Source organism: Myodes glareolus, chromosome 16, assembly GCF_982192425.1.
Source record: "Myodes glareolus chromosome 16, mMyoGla1.1, whole genome shotgun sequence".
NCBI classification, from domain to species: Eukaryota; Metazoa; Chordata; class Mammalia; order Rodentia; family Cricetidae; genus Myodes; species Myodes glareolus.
The window spans coordinates 27,101,738-27,120,290 of NC_142041.1; the positions used below are offsets into that span (position 1 = coordinate 27,101,738).

The window sequence follows — 18,553 nt, forward strand, 5'->3', positions numbered from 1 at the left end:
CAAACAACAGCAAATGGGGAGGAGAAGGGAAAATGGCTAGATACTTGTATTTGTAAGGAATACAAAATTTTACAGCAGAGACTCAGCTGAAAATGGTCTGTTCCTTATTTTCTAAAATAAACAGTTACCACAAGGCCTAATAATCCCCTCACCTACACTAAGGAGAAAGGAAAGCACAAAAGCCAGTGTTCACAGAAAAACCTGTCTGTGGTTGTTTATGGTAGTCTATTTCATGACTGTACAGAGTAGAAATATTCCACTTATTCTCCAGATAGTGAACAAAGTGCTTGCTCAGCAAGAAAAAGAAACAACCAAAGGCTCACCCAACATGAGGGAACTCTCAAATGCTTCGAGTCAAGTGAAAGAAATCAGTCACGCAGAATGATACACTTACATGGCATTTTGGAAAAAGGAAAATTGTAGGGACAGAAAACACCAGTGGTTACCAAAGGCTGGGATGTGGGGAGGGACACAGGGCGGGGGGGGGCACATGTGACCTTGAAGGTATGTGTAACTTCTCTATATTGTCAATGTTATTACGTGTGGTTGTGATTAGTCACTTATACTTGTCAAAAATTAAAATAATTGTATACAAGAAGGAAATCTTACTGTATTATGTGTCAGTAAACTTAAAACGGGAAACAATAAAAGAACCATAGCTTCCAGCATGCACTTTCAGTGAAAATTTTTGCTGCTTTGGCCAAAGCACTTCTTTACTGCCAAGAGTAACGGCACATACACTGTGTATGAGGGAAGGCAATTGCTTGTGCAGTGACTTTGTCTGAACTCTGCTGTCAAGAGAGGCACTTACTGACCAAGTACAATGTTTTATTTGAGGAAACAGTAAAGCGAGATAAAGAGAGCACATGGTACTTCTGCCTGGACTGTTTTGTGCCTGAATTTAAGCTAATGTGTTAGGTTTTAAAAAACATAACTTCTAAAATTTGTTTGAGATTATAATGCAATTACATTTTCCCCTTTCCTTTTCTCTCTTCAAACCCTCTTATGTACCCTATCCCTTGCTCTCTCTCAAATTCACGGCCTCTATGAAGAAAAGTCTGTTGTGCTTGTGTGACTGTGTGTGGCATATGCTTCCTAAATATATAAATGTAACGTGCTTGGTTCATATAATGTTACTTTTATGTATATGTTTTTAGGGCTGATCATTTTTTATTGGCTGACCAACTGGTGTGGGTGTTCCCCAGAAGAAATAGTTCTCGCCCCTTCAGCATTCTTTAGTTGCCTGTAGCTCTTTGTCTAGGGCTGAGGCCTTGTGAGCTTCTAACAATACTGTGTCAATTTTTAAAGACTACTTCAGCACAAATTCTAAGCCTGGGTTCCTGAGATCCAGAAAGACTAACAGCTTCTCTGACGATTTACCGTTTTTGTGTATATTGGTAACAAAGCAAAGGCCACTGCTTGAAATTCAAATATACAAATATAGTCAGGCTGTGCATAACTCCTAAAGAAGGCAGGTGGTTTTCTTTATAACCTTGGTTTTGAAGACGAAAGCAGTTTTATATTTGAGTCAACATGTCTGACAACAGAAGTACGCAAAAGGCGTGCCAGTGCTGCAAGTGGTTATTTTCTCTCTAAGTGTCTTCAGTATCGAATCCAGAAGAACCCACAGAACTACCGCTTCATTTATAGGTAAAGTCTCATTTAAGGCCAGACTCACTACAGATATAAAATATAATGTAAGGAAGCATGACTATTTTATTGGTCTGAGTCCCCAGCCCTCAAGGTAACACTTACAAGGAACACGCTGTAGTAAGGCTAGTTTTGAGCTGCCTTTCATGTAAAAGGGGCACTCTGCAGGTTTAAAATTTGCTAGTGTTCCATAAAGACAGTAGTAGCCAGACGATAATGTTTATAATATTATAAAACCTTGCAAAATGTGATTCCTCCTTGGAAGCTCACGAAAGCAAACTGAACTAGATCTGAGGTGACAAGAATAAATGAAGAAAATAGAGGGATCACCATGCCCTGGCATAATCATAACTGATTAGGCTCCTCAGAGTCAAAGCGATGCCAGAGCCCTGGGGCTACCGTGTTACTCTGCTACGTACAAGAGAGCACTTTAGGCTCATAGCTGCCTCCTCTTTTGTCTCCTGTGATACAGGGAAAATATGCACTTGACTTCAATCCCTGACAGACTTTGCTTTTGTTTAACTAGTGGTTATATTTCCCAGAAGGAAAGTTTTAATTGGGTTATGTCTCCACCATTCAGTATGTTGTGCCTTTGAGGCAAAAGTTGCCTATTTGAGGAAATTGAAAGTATATACCCCTTATTCATTATTACAAAAAAGCCATCTTGTGGGTCCTGCTTGTGTCACTTGGGGGTGGGGTAGGATACCAGACACATAATGACTTTCAGGCTACTCTCTAAGTAATGAGAGTACTGTGGGGTTTAGGGGTTTTGGGTCCAAACAAAGTACCTGAGGGAGGGCTATATCTAATTATCCTAATCTCTTTGTATTTTCTTCAATTAAAACATCAACTAATACATATCAGGTCCATACAAAAACAATATTTTGGAGACAAAGCATTATGGTACCTGGAAATTTTAAGTAACATCAACATGTTGTTACAGAGGTAAGACTTATGAGAGAAACTGACTTTCTCAGGGACAGTTAACAGAAGCAGCTGGCTAGTCTGTCTTGTGGCTTTAATTATTCTATCAATTGTGGAGTTGGCTTCTCTTCCATGACCAATTGGGGCTTGTTAGAGCTGGCATTCGCTGTGTGTGAGCACAGCTCTGAAGGCTGAGTGAAACTGTCGGAAAGACACTGCTCCATCTCAGTCACTGCAACGTTAGCTGAAGCAGCAGAACCCTAGAGGCCAATGGGCTGGTTGGTGAGAGAGTCTGAGCTCCAGCTCTAATTCAAAGGAAGGGCATCACCAGCAGTGACAGCTGCGCCAATCCCCAACCACTGGATCACCACAGTGGCCCACAACCATGTCTGATGGAGATGGCAGAAGTCATAAAGCCAGCATGGTGGTTTGACAAAGTTCCAGCAAAGCTGAGCCACACGATGGCCGCCATGCCACCTTTGCTCTTCATCTCCACCCGTCGCATATTTGAGAGATTTTTAATATCTGTACAATTTGGGAATACTGGACTTATGGGAAATTTCTTATGAATCATTTATGCATTCTCCCAGGAATGCTATTTCCAATCTTCCCCAAGACAGTCCTGAACAAACTATCCCCCTCCCCCGCTTTAAGGAGATATCCTTATCTACTTGAAGGTCTTCCTTACACCTTGGAGGCTGTGGCACACATAAAGAAACCAGAGGTCTCTTTATAAGGCTATGAGACATTTTTGAAACATCTGTCCCTGTACTTATTCAGGAACAAGATAACCAAAGCAAAGTAAACTTAAAAAGGTCAACAAGATTCGGTGGGCTGGAGGAGCAGGTCACAGTTCAGATCACAAGCCTCTTCCCACTGCACACCCAGGTGATTACAGGGCATAGACAGCAACAAAGACTAGCTGAAGCTACCTCTGTCCTACACAGAGACTTACACTGATGGGCAAAATATGATGTGGAAAGATGATAAAAGTATTCCATAAAGATACAAAATATAATTATATTATGCCAAAATTTGAATAGTAAATACAGCAGTTTGGGCATGAGGACATTTCTTGGGCACTCTGACAATTAAGGGTTAATAATACACTGCTTGGGACGTGGCACCATGCCGGGGATGGCTTGAAGATTGTTTTGGTCTAATGTCCTTATAGTCAAAAAGGTGACATATGCCTTTGATATACAACTTGTCATATGCCTCCAGATTCCTAAAAATTGGGTTATGGGGTTAATAAGTAAAACTGATAACTCTGTTTATCAATGATGTCAAAACTTGAGGGAAAATGATTGGAAATGATAACTCTATTCTGTCATAGTTTATTAGTGATGACTAAAAGATGAGCAGAAGGAAGTGAAACACAGTCCAAAACCAAAAATGTTATGGTCTATGTTTTGAAACAACATGAATGTATCCCTGCTTACTAAATTCTGTATAAATTAAGAAGCGCTCTGGCTGCTGATCAGTCAGGCTGCAAGATTCTCCCAACCATCATGGCCTGGTTCACTTCCTTCCCTCACCAACTCCTTACATCTGAGACCTCTCCACCGCAGGGGACGGCTCCAGACAGGATTCTCCACTGATATCCTGCAGGCTGTTTGACATGTTATCTTCACCTGACATTATGGGTGTATTATTTCATTTGTCTTCACTTATTTCCCCACACTTTTCATACTGTCACAGAATTGGGAAGACGTTGAGGGTGTTCCAGAGTTTACAAAATGTTCAAAAGTATTTTTTTTATTATAATCATTACACACATCTGCAAAGATCACCTGCACCCAGGACTACTGAGAATTACCATGTCGGGGAGACCTGTCATTAGATTTCACTGTTGAATATGTTCCAAAATTTATGCTATTGGTGTGCTGTAATATTAAAATATGTAATAACTATACATCAATCTATTGACTTTCTTTTGGAATCCTGTAGATTTTATTTCAGATTTAACTTTTTTTTTTTATGAGGATAGGCCTACAGGCTTTATCACATTCTTAAGAGTCTATAGTCTGTGCACTCTGTTGTGTGTGAGCACACAGGCATGCCTACCTCAAACCCTTCCCCAAACACAATGCTAAGACAAATTCATTCTAGGTAATCATTCAGTTTATCAACTAAGGCCCAAAGTTATTCAGTTTTTTCTTTCTTCTTCTCTACATGTAAGTATGAAAGAGCATGTTTGTACAGAAACATGTACCCATACAGTGAAGTCCCACAGATTATTAGTTAGAAGTGTGGATTCTAGAATAAAACTACCTGGACGCAGTCTCAATTTTGCTACAAATAGGAAAAATTACTTAACATTTCCTTACCTAGAAAATAACTAATAAGAGTATCCAAAACTCTTTGAATGTATTGTTAAATTAGCTAACAAGGTGCACAACACATAACCTAGTGACTAATATATAAAACATGACTTTATGATGGTTAGCTAATTTTATCACTAATACTAGCAAGTATAATCATGTACACAGTCTTCTCTTGGTGTCCAGGGACAAGTAGATTTCCAATTACCAATATCTGTAGATGTTCAAGCCCTTTATAAACATATAGTACTGACATATAAACCACATCTTCTTCCATATATCTTATATAGTCTCTAGATTACTTATACTACCTAATAAAATGTAAATGTTATAGTTATTTTAGAATACTGTCTAGAGAAAAGAGACAAAAAAAGTCTGTACATTGTCCAGTACAAAACGAGTTCCCCTCCCCCAAATATCATCACTCTTCAATTAGTTGTAACTCCCAACATAGACGACCAACTGTACTTTAATAATGACATTTATAAAATATAAATTATTAAATATTTTGTAAGTTATAACCATTTTACCTTTTTGTTTGTTTTTCAAAACAGAGTTTCTCTGTGTAAACACCTTGGCTATCATGGAACTGTAGACCAAGCTGGCCTTAAACTCACAGAGATCCACTTGCTTCTGCCTCCCTCCTACCGAGTGCTGGGATTAAAGGCATGCACCATCACTGCCTGGCAACTATTCTACATTTTATAGAATATTCAATTTAATTTTTTTGGTTTCAGTTTAATATTTAAGGTAAAGTTTGAAGTAAAAGAAATGCTAGAAATAGTACCAGAAATAGTACCTGGATTTTGCAACTTAACAAGGCTCATTACTATATCTAACTTCTTCAGAGTGGGGAAATGATTCTGAGAAATGCTGGCTCAGGAGGTGGCCTCTGTAGTAAAAGCTATAGCTGGGTCGGCAGGTAATCTAGGAAGTAGAAAACGCAAGGCATCCATATCAGCATTGTGTCAGGTGCAACAGCAAGGACCGTGACTAAAAAGATGTTTCACTCAGAGAAGGCCTCTTCAGTTCTGCTCCAGGACAATGGATAGCTCAGAAACTGTTCGATTTAATTAGTTGTGTAAGTAAAAAGAGACAGTCAGCCGTTTCCATGGAGTCAAATGCATCCCTGGCATACTTCTCCATGGAAACAGAGATGGGAGAACAGAAAATACTAAAGTGAATGAAGTCGCTGAGCAGTTGGTGAACAAAGATCCAAGAAAAATAATTAATTTATCAGTAGTACTATGACGCTAGTTTAGGAAAGAGAAATAGCACATATGTAGCGATCATCAAACATGTGGCATGTAAAAAGATGTTTAAAATAGACTGAAATTTAAGATCAAACAGAACAGATATTTTAGCATGAAGATACACTACTTGGGAAAAGCCACAGAATAAACGTGTGGCTGTACGCACAGAAAACACAATGGCACAATGCCTAAAAGGCAGCAGTGTCCCTCAACAGCAATGACTCTGGAGTTCCTTGAACAAAGTGATGGAAAACCCAGGGATCAATCAATAAATTTATTATCTCTATACTTGTTATATGTTATGCTTTTTAAATCTTAAGAATTTTTTTTAGGGTATGTTAAATTATAGGAAAGTTTCAAGTTTTACAATGAAATGTTTCAGTTAGTTTCTATGAATGAACTAGTGTGCTTTTACTTTACAGCATACCACAGTGTGTTTTCTTTGGAAGATTGTAATTTCCATTAAAATAATGAAGAAGTCATTTTATATATTTCTTTTTTTCTTGAGGAACTCTGATTCAAATTTTTTCCCTCCTCAGGGAACTTTGTCTCAATCTGTTTCTCAATTCAATTTAATTCAACTCAATTCACTTTTAGTGCTGGGCCTCAAGGTATTCATAGACTACTGGGAAGGAAAGATAATTAACTAAGAGCTATAATATTTACTCATTTCTTCAACAATAGTTCTCCCATGCCTACTACGTGTCAAGTACTGTGCTGGATATGGTAACGAACAACTCAGTCTGCTCTCGGAGAAGTCAGACAGACATTAAAACAGCCACACGAACACAGTTACACAGCCTCTGTGAAGGAAGCCTACAGAGGGCCACAGGAGGGCACAATGAGGAGATGGACTGAGACTGGCTGCTGGAGCAGTTCTCTTTGAAGAAGCAGCCCTATGGTACTGAGCTTGGAGGGAACTAAGAGCGATTCAGACAGACAATAGCAGGTGAAAGCCCTGAATTGGAAAAGGACTTGGCAGGCAGGAGAATCTGAAAGGAAGCAAGTTTCCCTCGGAAACAAGTTGTGCAAGGTGAGGCTGGAGGGGAAGGAGGTGCAAGAGGCCTTTGAAATGCTGTTCCAAGTATGATGACAAGAAATGAAAGTGTTTATAAGTCAGGAAAGACTGTAAGTGTATAGAGTTTTTTTTTTCCAGGTCACATTGAGCTGAAACATTCAGTGAACATTCAAAATGGGTAAAAACAGTATGATTATATTATAAAGTCAAGATGGGTGTAGGGGTATAACATGTACAGAATCCTGGACTTCACTATCAAAAAAGGAAAAGAAAGAAGGGAAAAAAGGCAGAAAGAGGTACTGAAGGACAGGCCGTAGGAATCCCAGCCTGTAGGAAGAGGTTCAGGAGTTCAATGTCATCCTCAGCTACAATGGAAGTTTAAGGTCAGCCTGGGCTAAATGAAACGCTGTCTCAAATAAACACAGGCAAGAAAGTCAGTGTCTGTTGGGGTATTGACAATGTATTGTTCTTTAACTTAGTTGGAGGTTAATGGATATTTGCTTTGTATTTGTTTAAGTTGTACATGTAAGTTATATGTGCTTCTTTCTACATATGTCTCAAAATAAGAGGTATATACATCTTCTGTGTCTTGTAAACATGAAAGAATGGATTAAGGTGAGAGAAGTGGGGTTAACGGGTGCAGCTGTCTCAAGAAGCTCAGCTTTGGTGATGGAGAGATAACTGCTCCATTCATTCTTTTACTTTGCTTCTCTTCAACTGTGTACTCTGGGTTTTCATAAGGCACAGCATTATCCAGGGAAAGACTGGTTCTTCAGCCTTCTTTGTCCTAGGGTGTGGTTCTGTCCTTAATTTTAGTCTGCTTCCTTAGTGACAAATTACTTTCCTCTGACAAGTGGGCTTTGACTACAAAGACAGTATCTGTCTTCTATTCACAAAGCAAACCACATAAATGCTGGGTTCTGTGGTGCCAAGCTCTGCCAGCATCTCTGGTTGATGCTGTGGAGATTTCTACCCACCCCAGGCACCCGTGTACCTTTGCACCATTATGATCAGACAGAAGTCTGACTTCTTCAGGTCATTGTTGTGGCATTTAGCTGTGCATCCACGTAGACGGGAGGGAAAGTCGAGAGAGCTGTAGGGACGGGCACATTAAAGGACAAGGAGGATGTTTCTAAATACAAACAACAGCAGAGCATGTTTAAATGTTCTTGGGAAATTTGTCTAATAGAAAAATGGAGAAAAAGTTGAGATGTCATCAGAGGTTTAAACAAAATGGAGTAAATTCCCAGAGAAGGATGGACAGAACACAGAGTTTGTCAGAAAACCCTGAACTCCGACAGGAAACTGGATCTTCTGTATTTTGTCAGAAAAAAAAATACAGGGTGATTTGTAGGTATTATTTTAGAAGATGAGGGAATTCGTATTTAATGTCTCCATTTTCTTTAGACATCATACAGTATTATCTGAGGAAAGACTGGGAGGAGAAACTGGGAGCTGAGCTTTCAACACACAAGGAAGGCACTACGCATTTACAATGGAAAACTGTGGTATGATACAGTTAATTATTGATTATTTGAAGCAGGGATCAAGAATAGACATATTATAACTCTTCAAGCTATGTCTGATCATTCTGGGGTTGTCAGGAATACAGAAGTTAGGTCCATCCAGAGTTGGAGGTATGACAGCCAGGTGAAGCAGAACGTGAGTGAGAAAGTAAATTTTTCCAAGAGAAAGTTGTAATAGACCATGAAATCAAGGCTGAAGAGGGAAAGAGACAGAGAGAAACTGGTGGCTAAGAAGTGGGGAGGGTGTTGTGTAGGAAGGCTCGGGGAAGAGGAGAAACCACTGTTTCTAGTTAGCAAGTGAGCTGGAAGTGTTTCAGTTCAATGAAACTGCTTTAGACCTATATCAGGGCAGAACTTAGGTAGGCAGGGAAAACTAAAATGAATGCTGGGAGGAAGAAGGGTGGAGTCAGAGAGAAGCCACATAGCCCCTGCCAGAGACAGAAAGATGGCAGATGGAACTTTAGCTGGTAAGCCACAGTCATGTGGTGATACACAGATTAATGGAGATGGATTAAATTAATATGTAAGAGTTAGCCAATAAGAAGCTATAGCTAATGGGCCAGGCAGTGATTTAATTAATACAGTTACAGTTTCTGTGTGATTATTTCGAGGATAAGTGGCAGGGAACTAACTAGCAGCTTCCTTCAACAAAGCAATTTATTTTATTCTTAAAGAAGAGTTTGTTTAGTAGAGAACAAAGCAAAATGGTAGAAGGGCAAAAGCCAGGGAGCAGAAAGAGTAAAGTATCAAAGACTAGAAAGACCCTTGTGGCTTACAAAGATGAGAGTCCATAGGTAGGAGGAGTTCATGGAAAAAGTGGGAATGTAAGACCAAATTCTAAAGGAACAAGTATGAAAGTTCAAGGGGTTTTGAACTTATTGCCCAACCAATCATGAATTATAAAACACTGAAATGTATAAACATTATGAATAATGTTTATTTTTATTTTATTTGTTCTCCTTGGAGAATTGTGACTATGTGGGTTGGGGGTTTCAACAATTCTGGAAAGTTTTTTTTTTTTTTTTAGTCATTTTGGCCTTAATTCTATTTATTGTTTATTTTGTTCTAACTAGAAATTCCACGTTGGACTTCTAAACCATAAATATATGTAAATGACAGAGAAGCATCTGAATGATCTTAAATCCATCAAAAGTTATTTATAAACTTAATACTTTGAGTTAGTAAAGTATTAAGCTTATATTTAATACTTTACATTGTATAGTACATTTCTGAAGTAATTTTCACCTAATCCTAATCCATATTCTGAACTTTCAGGGCTTATGATCTTTCTGGTACAAGAACTAGAATAAAATATAACCACTAATATATTTTCACTAAAATTTTGTTTTTTATTTTTTGAGACAGGGTTTCTCTGGGTAGCTGAAGCCCTGTCTTTCCTGGAACTCACTCCGTAGACCAGGCTGGCCTCAAACACAGAGACCTGCCTGCCTCTGCCTCCTGAGTGCTACGATCAAAGGCGAATGTCACCCACCGCCCAGTTCATTAAAATGTTTTAAGCACATTGCAAATTTACGTGATCAACAAACTCCCTTCGGGGTTTTATCAGTCTGCTTTTCTTTGGTATTTGTGTATGTAACCATGTGTGTGTAGATGTCAGAAATCAGCAGTGACAGGATGTCATCTTCAGCTGGTCTTACCTTTTTCCTTGGAAAAAAATATTTATGTATTCATTCTGAGTGCATGTGTATATATATGTATGTGTATGGGTGTGCATGTCGTGATGTCCACGTGGCAGTCAGCAGAAAACCTGCACGAGTTGGTTCTCTCTTTTCCCCAGGTGGGTCTCAGGGATCTAACTCAGGTTGTCAGGCTTGGCAGCAAGTGCCTTTACTTGCTGAGCTATGTCTCAAGGCACTGAACCTTGAGCTCTTCAGTTCAGCCATGCTGAGCAGTCAGTGAGCTCTAAGGATGCTCCTGGCTGCCTCACATCAGCACTGGGGTTACAGATGCACCACACTGGCTTTTGCATGGGATCTCAACTCAGGTCCTCATGCTTGTGTGGCAGATACTTGACTGAATGAACCATCTCCCCCATCTATTACAGCGTCGATGTTTACAGGGGACTGCTTACCAACAATGAGTCTCTGAAGGGCACCCTTATCTCCGTTAACTGCAGCCGCATGAACCTGCAATGCTAATGAGGATCCAGCAGAGAGCACGTTCTCTGAAATGTTCATAGCTTTCTCCACGAGTAACCTGAAACAGCGATTGAGACAATGAGTACAAGCAGAAAACACTTCTACCACCCGCCTTATCAGTGCCAAGTAGGTCGCTCGTAAACATGATTGATTATAGATATTTAAATAGGACCTAACTACTTAACTCCTACTTCTACAGCTGCGATGACAAGGCAAATTAGGACCCTTGTACTATTTGCTTAACTGTAGAATGAGAGGATTTTCTCAAGAAATGAGAAGACATTTACATTAGGGGCAGAGCTTCCAAGTCGTACTCACTTCTAAGATTAATATAGGCAAGGTGAGTCCACACAGTTCTTATTGAGATCAGACTGTGCCCTGCTTAAAGTTACTCCATATTGGGTACAATAATGGTCTTTCTGCCTGTGCTTTGGCCCGAGAGGCTCCACTTTAGTAAACGCTTTTTAAGTCTGTTTTGAGGATAAAAGATGACTGTGCTCCCAGGTAAAGTAAACATCAGCTCCTGCCAGCACCACCCATCCAGCACAGAGTGGTAAATGACTGTGCAGAGTCATGAGGGATCAGTCATGAGGGTGCCATCCTATAAACTTTCCAAGGTGAATTGAGACCATGGAAGCATATGTGCATATAAAAATAATACTAAGGAGACCAGCCTCAAGGACTTATTAGACAAGCCAAACCAAGGATGTGTTGTAACTTCCTCATCTGGACCGTACAAAGTGGAAGAGTAGCGAATGCAATGGCAATGACCCCCACCAACCTATCTTCTGAGACCTACTGTGTGCATCAAGGACTGACAGGCAGAGTTCTCAACTCTCCTTGAGGCTTCAGCTGATGACGTAGCCTACTTGACTTCAATCTGCCCATCCACCTGCTGGCCCGTCTGGACCCGAACCCACTGTTCTTGTTCTAATTTGGTTTTGCTCTCTTGTCCCTGCAGCTGACAATATTTTTGCCCTCCACCCTGACTATCTTGTGGCCTGAAGCAAAGAGCAGCAGCTTGCTCTCCGCGGCTGGTTCGTGGTTGTTACTTATCAAGACAGACTCTACTCGAATCTTTTATCAGCTTACTTCTGAAAGCTCTTACACGCTACAATAGCTAAAGTTGTATTCATCCTGTAAATCATATATATGCATATTTACGGTGTGCTGTTTAATACGAGTGTTAATATTAGTAACTGAGATTGGAATAAAGTAATCTGCAGTTGCTTTGGCCAGATTACCAAAGCAGGTGGGATTGCCTGGCAAAGGGCTACCATTGAAACTTTTCTATCTTGTGAATCCATTGTCAGTCCCTAAAAACCTGACACTAGAAAGACACAAACATGCTTGTCTATGTTTCTGGCATAGCAGTTTCACAACTGACAAGGATCATTGAATTGTTTTAAGTTAAAAAATATTTAAATTTTGGTAAAGGTTAGCTTTTCCCTTCTTTAATTTGCTGACACCGTGAGTTAACACACTGGCAGAAAATAAGGAGGAAAATGCTGTGAGACCCTTCTGTGTTGTCTGAGCATTTCTGTCAGGTTAGAACAAAGAGTGCCATATGCAGGACTGTATCAAAGTCACGTGAGAGAAGCTACAAAACAGGGACTGAGGTAAAACATAGTAGGAAGCTACATTTAAGTGCCTGGTCCAGCTGTGTTAACGATCAGTCGTGTGTCTTCAGGCTGCCTCGGCTCTACATATTTCAGTAAATATGAGAGATGAAAAGGGCTGACTATGTTCCTCCATTTAACAAGCGAGGTGCCAAGTATTCCAGGCATCATTCTGAATTCTGAAACATCATTTTGGATTGAAAGTGAACAGAGTTTTAGGTGTGCCAGACCACACACGCGCGCACACACACACACACACACATACACACACAAAACTTATTTGAATACTTTCAAAAGTGTCAAAATAGTGATATCTATCTCTATAAATAGTTATATGGGCTTACCCATAATTCTGGCAGTTGGCACAGTAATAATTAGGTATACAGTTGGTGCTAAGTGAATGTTTTGAATCAAGTGTCATAGGGTGAGTACTAAGTTCAAAGGGTAAGTCAGAGCAATTTTAACTTTACAGAGTAATGACATTTTCTTTTCCTTGTTTTTTTTTTTTTGACACTCTTTTTTTACTGTTTCAAATAGGGTCTCAAAATTTAGAGACCAGGTTGGCTGGGAACTTATTATGTAGCCTATGCTTGCTTTAAACTCCCGATCTTTCTGCCTCAGCCTCCCAAGTTCTGGGTATGCAGGCATCTACCACCATAACCAATCCTACTGTTTATGAGTTCCTCATTTATCTAAAGTTGGGTTCTGTAAGAGAGTAGATGAGTGGTACATTGCTAAGACTACTACATTAGCAAGTAGTGGATTTAGAGTCTTGGCTCCACTACACTTTAATTTTGAAATCCTGGTAAAAGCCATTCCTCTAGGGTTCTTTTTAACAGAAAGGTTATTTTCCTTGCTGCTTCCCCTCCAATAAATAATTTTTATAGATAGAAATCAAAGCCACTTTGTTAGCGTTATAAAATGTAAATGCATCATCATCATTAAATCATTACGAAATAAGCCTGTGCACTAAATACTCTAATTATTATCTAATTATGCAAAAATAGTGGTGCTGAGCTCATACACAAAGAAAAGGCAATTCTGGTTAGGATGAAAGGGTTGGTGACTGTGACAGACATCAGTGGTGTCAAATGTCTGACATGGTGAGACTTGAGACGGGACTCCAGAAAGAGAAAAGGTAAGGCCATCTCAGGCAGCAGGGAAGCTGAAGCAAAGACTGGGCGTAGGGAGAACCACAAATGCAGAGTGCCTTCTGACTGCCAGGTAGTGATGATGTGGCTCGTTTCCCACGCACACAGACCCGGCTAGGTGTTCACAGAAGATTCTAGAAAGCTACCAGACACAAGGTTAAAATCCTCTGCTACTTGGTTAATTTGTAAACATACTGTAAGAAGTGGTCACCGGTAGGCACTGCGCTTTACAGTTTACAACAGGCTTTTCCCGCCCCGTCTCTCTTCCTTTCACAGACCCTCAGAAGTCACCCTGGAGAAGTCATTGACTGAAGCCCCAGGGAATGGCCCTCCTTATATAACGGAGGAAGTATGGCAGAAAGAAGAGGTAGCAGCTTCGAGGCCAGGGATAGAGGCTCAGGCCACACCTCAGACCAGGCGGGCCAAGAATCTGAAGCAGCGGTCGGGGCGGTGCTCGCCAGCCAGCCCGAGCCGCTCGTGCCAGACCGCTTCCTACTCACCCCTGCCTCTAGGACTGGCGCCCCGGGATGGCACCGGGAGGCACGACCCGCACAGGGCCGCCCCTCCCGCCAAGTCAGGTCACTGCACCCGCAGGGACAGACCCCAGAACACCAGAGCCCGGGAGCTCTGAAAAATCAGCCCAAGGCGCTCAGCCGCAGAGCCCTCTGGGAATTGTAGTTCCGGTTCCCCGAGGCTCAGAAGTACGCGGGCCCCTTCCAATCCCGAAGAGCCCCGCGCGCAGATGGCTTGGCCGTCCCGGGCTAAGGGTCTACTGGGAAGGAGAGTTCCAGCTCTCAGATGACGTGGTCAATGAGAGCAGTAGGGGACTACATTTCCCGAAGTGCTCAGAGGTGGGCAGGACCCGGAAGTGAGGGCGTGAGAGGCCTCTCTGGAAGTTGTCCCGGGTGTTCGCCGCTGGAGCTCCGGGTCGAGAGGACGAGGTGCCGCTGCCGCCGGCCCCCGGAGCCCAGCCCTTTCTTAGTCCGGTCCAGTCCCAGCCGCCACCTCCTGACCCACCGCGGACCCCACCGATACCATGAATCCTGCAGTCTTCCTGTCTTTACCCGACCTCAGATGCTCCTTGCTGCTTCTGGTGAGTGTATGCAGGGATGACAAACCTTCCGACTGCGTCCCTGACCGCCTCCCGCCCTCCGCGAGGGGGAACGGTGCTGCCCCTGCTAGCCTCGACCCTCCTCCGCTGGCGAGGCATGCACCCCCTGGAGCTGCCTTCACTTTGGCCCGTTCTTTTGACTTCTTGGGCCCTCGGTCCACGAGGCCTGCGGAACCTCAGTCAGGGATTGGGACCTCCAAATGGGAGAATTCGCCTTAAGGGAGTGATACGTGGGAGGTCACAGCCGAGCCCCCCTGGAGTACGTTTCCGTTTTGTGGATAGTGAGGACCTGCTTGGGGCACCAGAATCCTAAGGGACCGAGGGGACATCTAATGTTTTCTCCCACACTGGGAAGGGTGTGAACCAGACAGGTGCTGGGGTCGTGTGATTCTCTGGATCCTCAAAACAGGCTGGCAAAGCTCTCTGTTGTGGCTTCTTGTGATTGGTTGGAAACCCGGAACTGGAGACTGGTTTGGTGTGTACTGGGAGAATAGGAATTTGAAAAGATGGAGGGTGTGATTATCTGACAGGTTCTTCTAGGGCCTCCCATAAGCCCTGTTGCAGCCTATCTCCCCTCCCCGACTGCAGCATGTCTTTGACAGTGCTCTCGACTTGAGAATAACCAGCTGTCCTGCATGCATTTGTGATTAGTACTTCCCAGCCTGACGGGCATCATCCCATCTTCAAAAAGAATCTTTCCCCAGTTTCACTTCCTACGAAGTATATCTTGAGAGTGCTACTGAAGTGGCCAAATTGAGACAGAAGTGGAAGTCTAACTCCGTATGGGAAAGCGAGAGGAGTGTGTTTAGGCTGTTATGACTCAGTATTTGAAAATACTTGAATTGTGGTAGATTCTTAGAAAGCTAAATTTAAGGTGAACACCATTGAATATAAATTACTTTCTTCACAGTTTAGGAATAATAATTCACTTGCAAGAAGCTATATAGTTGGTTACTGGCAAGGCTGAATCTTGAAATAGATCTCTTAATTTGTAGTGTGTATTCCACCGTATCACATAAGAAGTTTAACGCTTGTGCTTGAAATACTTTTTATTTTCATGATGACTCGAAAGCCATTTTTAAAAGCTATATACAATAGCTTCTTTTCAAAATAAAATAGTGTAAGCTAAATGAAATAAAGATACTTCTGAAGAATATAAAGTTTTGTATAAACAAGGCAATATTAAATGATAGAATGCCTTGTTAGCACTTTAGTATAGAGCAGTAAATTCTTTATAGAAAAACATTTTCTTCTCTTTCTCCCTCTCCCTCCCTTTCTCTCCTTCCTTCCCCCTTCCTTTTTCCATCCCTCCCTCCCTCCATTTGTGTGTGTGTGTGTGTGTGTGTGTGTGTGTGTGTGTAGCTTTATTATGCATTGTGGCACTTTCTAGAACTGTCACGATGATGCTATTAGAGGCCATATACTTCTTAAGGACCCTAATTACTAATCTTTTTCTTATCATAAAGAGTTGTTTGTTAGAAATTATTTTTAGGTGACTGAAAAGTTCAACAGTCAAAAATCTAAAGACATTGAAAAGTTGAAACATTGAGTAGGAAAATGATGTCAATCAAACCAATTTTAAGAATGAGAACATTTATTTTGAAATAACTCATGCCTTTTTTCTAGAGAATCTATCAATCCCGTTAAATATCTAAACGATGGTTTTGTCTCAAATAAAGCCTATATTTCACTAAACAGTTATAAATACATTGTGTATTTATCTTCCTAAGCAAAGGTAGAAGAGAGGGCTGGAAACATAGAGAACTCCTGTAAAGATTAATGGGTTGGAAAACAACGCCTCTGAAAAGTTTTCATAAACCAGAAGTACAAGTCAAACTAGATTCAACTTGAACACAATGTTTGCTTACTTCGTTCTAATAATCTAATACTAGTTTAGCAGATATTCATAAAACATATGTCTAATCTCAGCAGTGAGAAGTAGCCTGTCTGACTGCTAATTCAGACATAATGATGAAACCTGCTTACTCAGTATCCTACCTGTCTAATGAATAATTCTCTGATGGCTCGTACAGACAGACATAGAAAACTCTTAGCTGAGATCATCATTTTTCCCTTACGTGCTTGGACATCCATATATTCTTTTACTACAATAAGAGGAACTCTGGATCTCACTCTTGAAGAGTAGCTACTAATACCTACTTAAATTTGTAGCGATTGTACAATAGTAGCTGAAATGTTAACACTGAGTTTCAGTAGACAAGTGACTCTCTTTTCCCTAATCACAGAAGTATTCTAGAATACATTACTCCATGCAATAAGAGGTGGGTCACTAACCACCAACACTCGGTGTGATAACTCTTCCTTTATGTGCTTAATGACCTTTTCTGCTCTGTGTCTGAGATAGGTTGATTGAGAATTAACATAGGTTCTTTTCTGCTTAACTGTTTCTTAGCCGTGTTCCCTGCACTGATTTGTGCAAGTTTTTAAAATGTGAGATAAGAGAGAGATGGCCAAATCAGAATTAATTTGTGTCAGATAGCCTAAGTAAGCTCTGTGCTTTAGAGATTTTTAACCCTTTTTTCCAGTTGTTTTACTGAAGGTGTCTTCTCACTAATCTCTTAATCATTATGTTCAGATATCTAGTCCTTACTAGCTTTGATAGTCCTGTGCTTGTATAAGGTAATACTTCTGCTGTTGTTGCTCTTGGTTTGTTTACTTTCTGTAAGTATAGGAAGCCAAGAAAATATTACCTAGTTTAGGAAGCTATATAATCAGAGTGCTAAGTAAGCACTTTTATATATCTGCTGAATGTATTTTTAAGATTTTTTAAATTGTTTTTATTGAGTTATACATTTTCTTTACTCCCCTCCCTTCAGTCATTATGTCATTAATGCCAACAATAAAGAAAATGTTTAATCTTCAAAAAAAAAAGTACTACTGGAAGCATGTAATTATTTCTGCAATGGTGGGTTACTTACTCTTTTTACATAGCTTGTCCTGTATCCATGGCTTACCCTGCGGTGCTACTCTTTACAACAACCTGGCGCAGTGTTAATAACCTGCAGTTCGGTGGTGTGCTGGGTTCCGTTCCCAGCCACACAGCAAGCAGACAAATAAACAAAAACACGGTTCCCTGGGCCATACAGGACACAGACATTAATTTAATTCCCCCCAACACTATTATTATACCTATAAATTTATTCATATATTACTTGATGTTTGAATATTCTTTATTGTGTCTGTTTTTAAAAGCTGATTGATCAAATCGGAGCCGTATAAATTCCATGCATGCTAGTTGGTTTGTCTCCTATAACTTTTAGGTGTCTGGAATTGAACCCAGAACCTTGAGCGCTGTAAGCACACACTGTATTACTGAGCAGCTACCAGCCCAAGGTGTATAAAGTCTGTAACTTAGTTGTCCATCTCATTTTTTTCTTTCTTGGTAAATTCTTTAGGAGCTGTGCTGTAGAACATCTCAACCTCCTGTTATCATTGGTTGTAGCCTCTTGGTATTTACTAGTAGAAATCTGTAATTCAAATTTTGTGGTTTTTCAACCACCAGCTCAATATCCATTGCGAACTTTGCTTATTTATCTTTCAAGTTAAGTTTTTGAAAGCTTATTATTTACTTCATAATGTATGAAATTTATGATCTTTTTGGTTTTTCAAGACAGGGTTTCTCTGTAGCTTTGAAGCCTGTCCTGGAACTAACTCTGTAGACCAGGATGGCCTCGAACTCACAGAGATCCGCCTGCCTCTGCTTCCCGAGTGCTGGGATTAAAGGCATGTGCAACCACCACCCAACCAGAAAATTATGAATTTTTTTTAAAGCAAATCATATTGTGTTAAGATAATTC

The 18,553-nt window shown here is 40.7% G+C and overlaps 2 protein-coding genes across 3 annotated transcripts in view; one reads left to right on the forward strand and one right to left on the reverse strand.

The window, feature by feature from the left end:
• Invs (inversin) overlaps positions 1 to 14,373 on the reverse strand; it is a 160,992-nt gene extending 146,619 nt beyond the window's left edge. Inside the window, exons 1-2 of one of the 2 annotated variants that reach the window (XM_087897127.1) lie at positions 14,125 to 14,373; positions 10,788 to 10,912 (exon numbers count right to left, since the gene is read on the reverse strand). In XM_087897127.1, coding sequence (XP_087753253.1) covers positions 10,788 to 10,893 — 106 coding nt within the window. In that variant the 5' untranslated portion in view covers positions 10,894 to 10,912; positions 14,125 to 14,373. The remainder of the gene's footprint in view (positions 1 to 10,787; positions 10,913 to 14,124) is intronic. The other variant, XM_087897129.1, reaches the window with a different exon arrangement.
• A 132-nt stretch (positions 14,374 to 14,505) lies between these two features.
• The window catches only part of Erp44 (endoplasmic reticulum protein 44), an 81,718-nt gene continuing 77,670 nt past the window's right edge, over positions 14,506 to 18,553 (forward strand). The window contains exon 1 of the mRNA XM_048420602.3: positions 14,506 to 14,717. Coding sequence (XP_048276559.1) covers positions 14,661 to 14,717 — 57 coding nt within the window. The 5' untranslated portion in view covers positions 14,506 to 14,660. The remainder of the gene's footprint in view (positions 14,718 to 18,553) is intronic.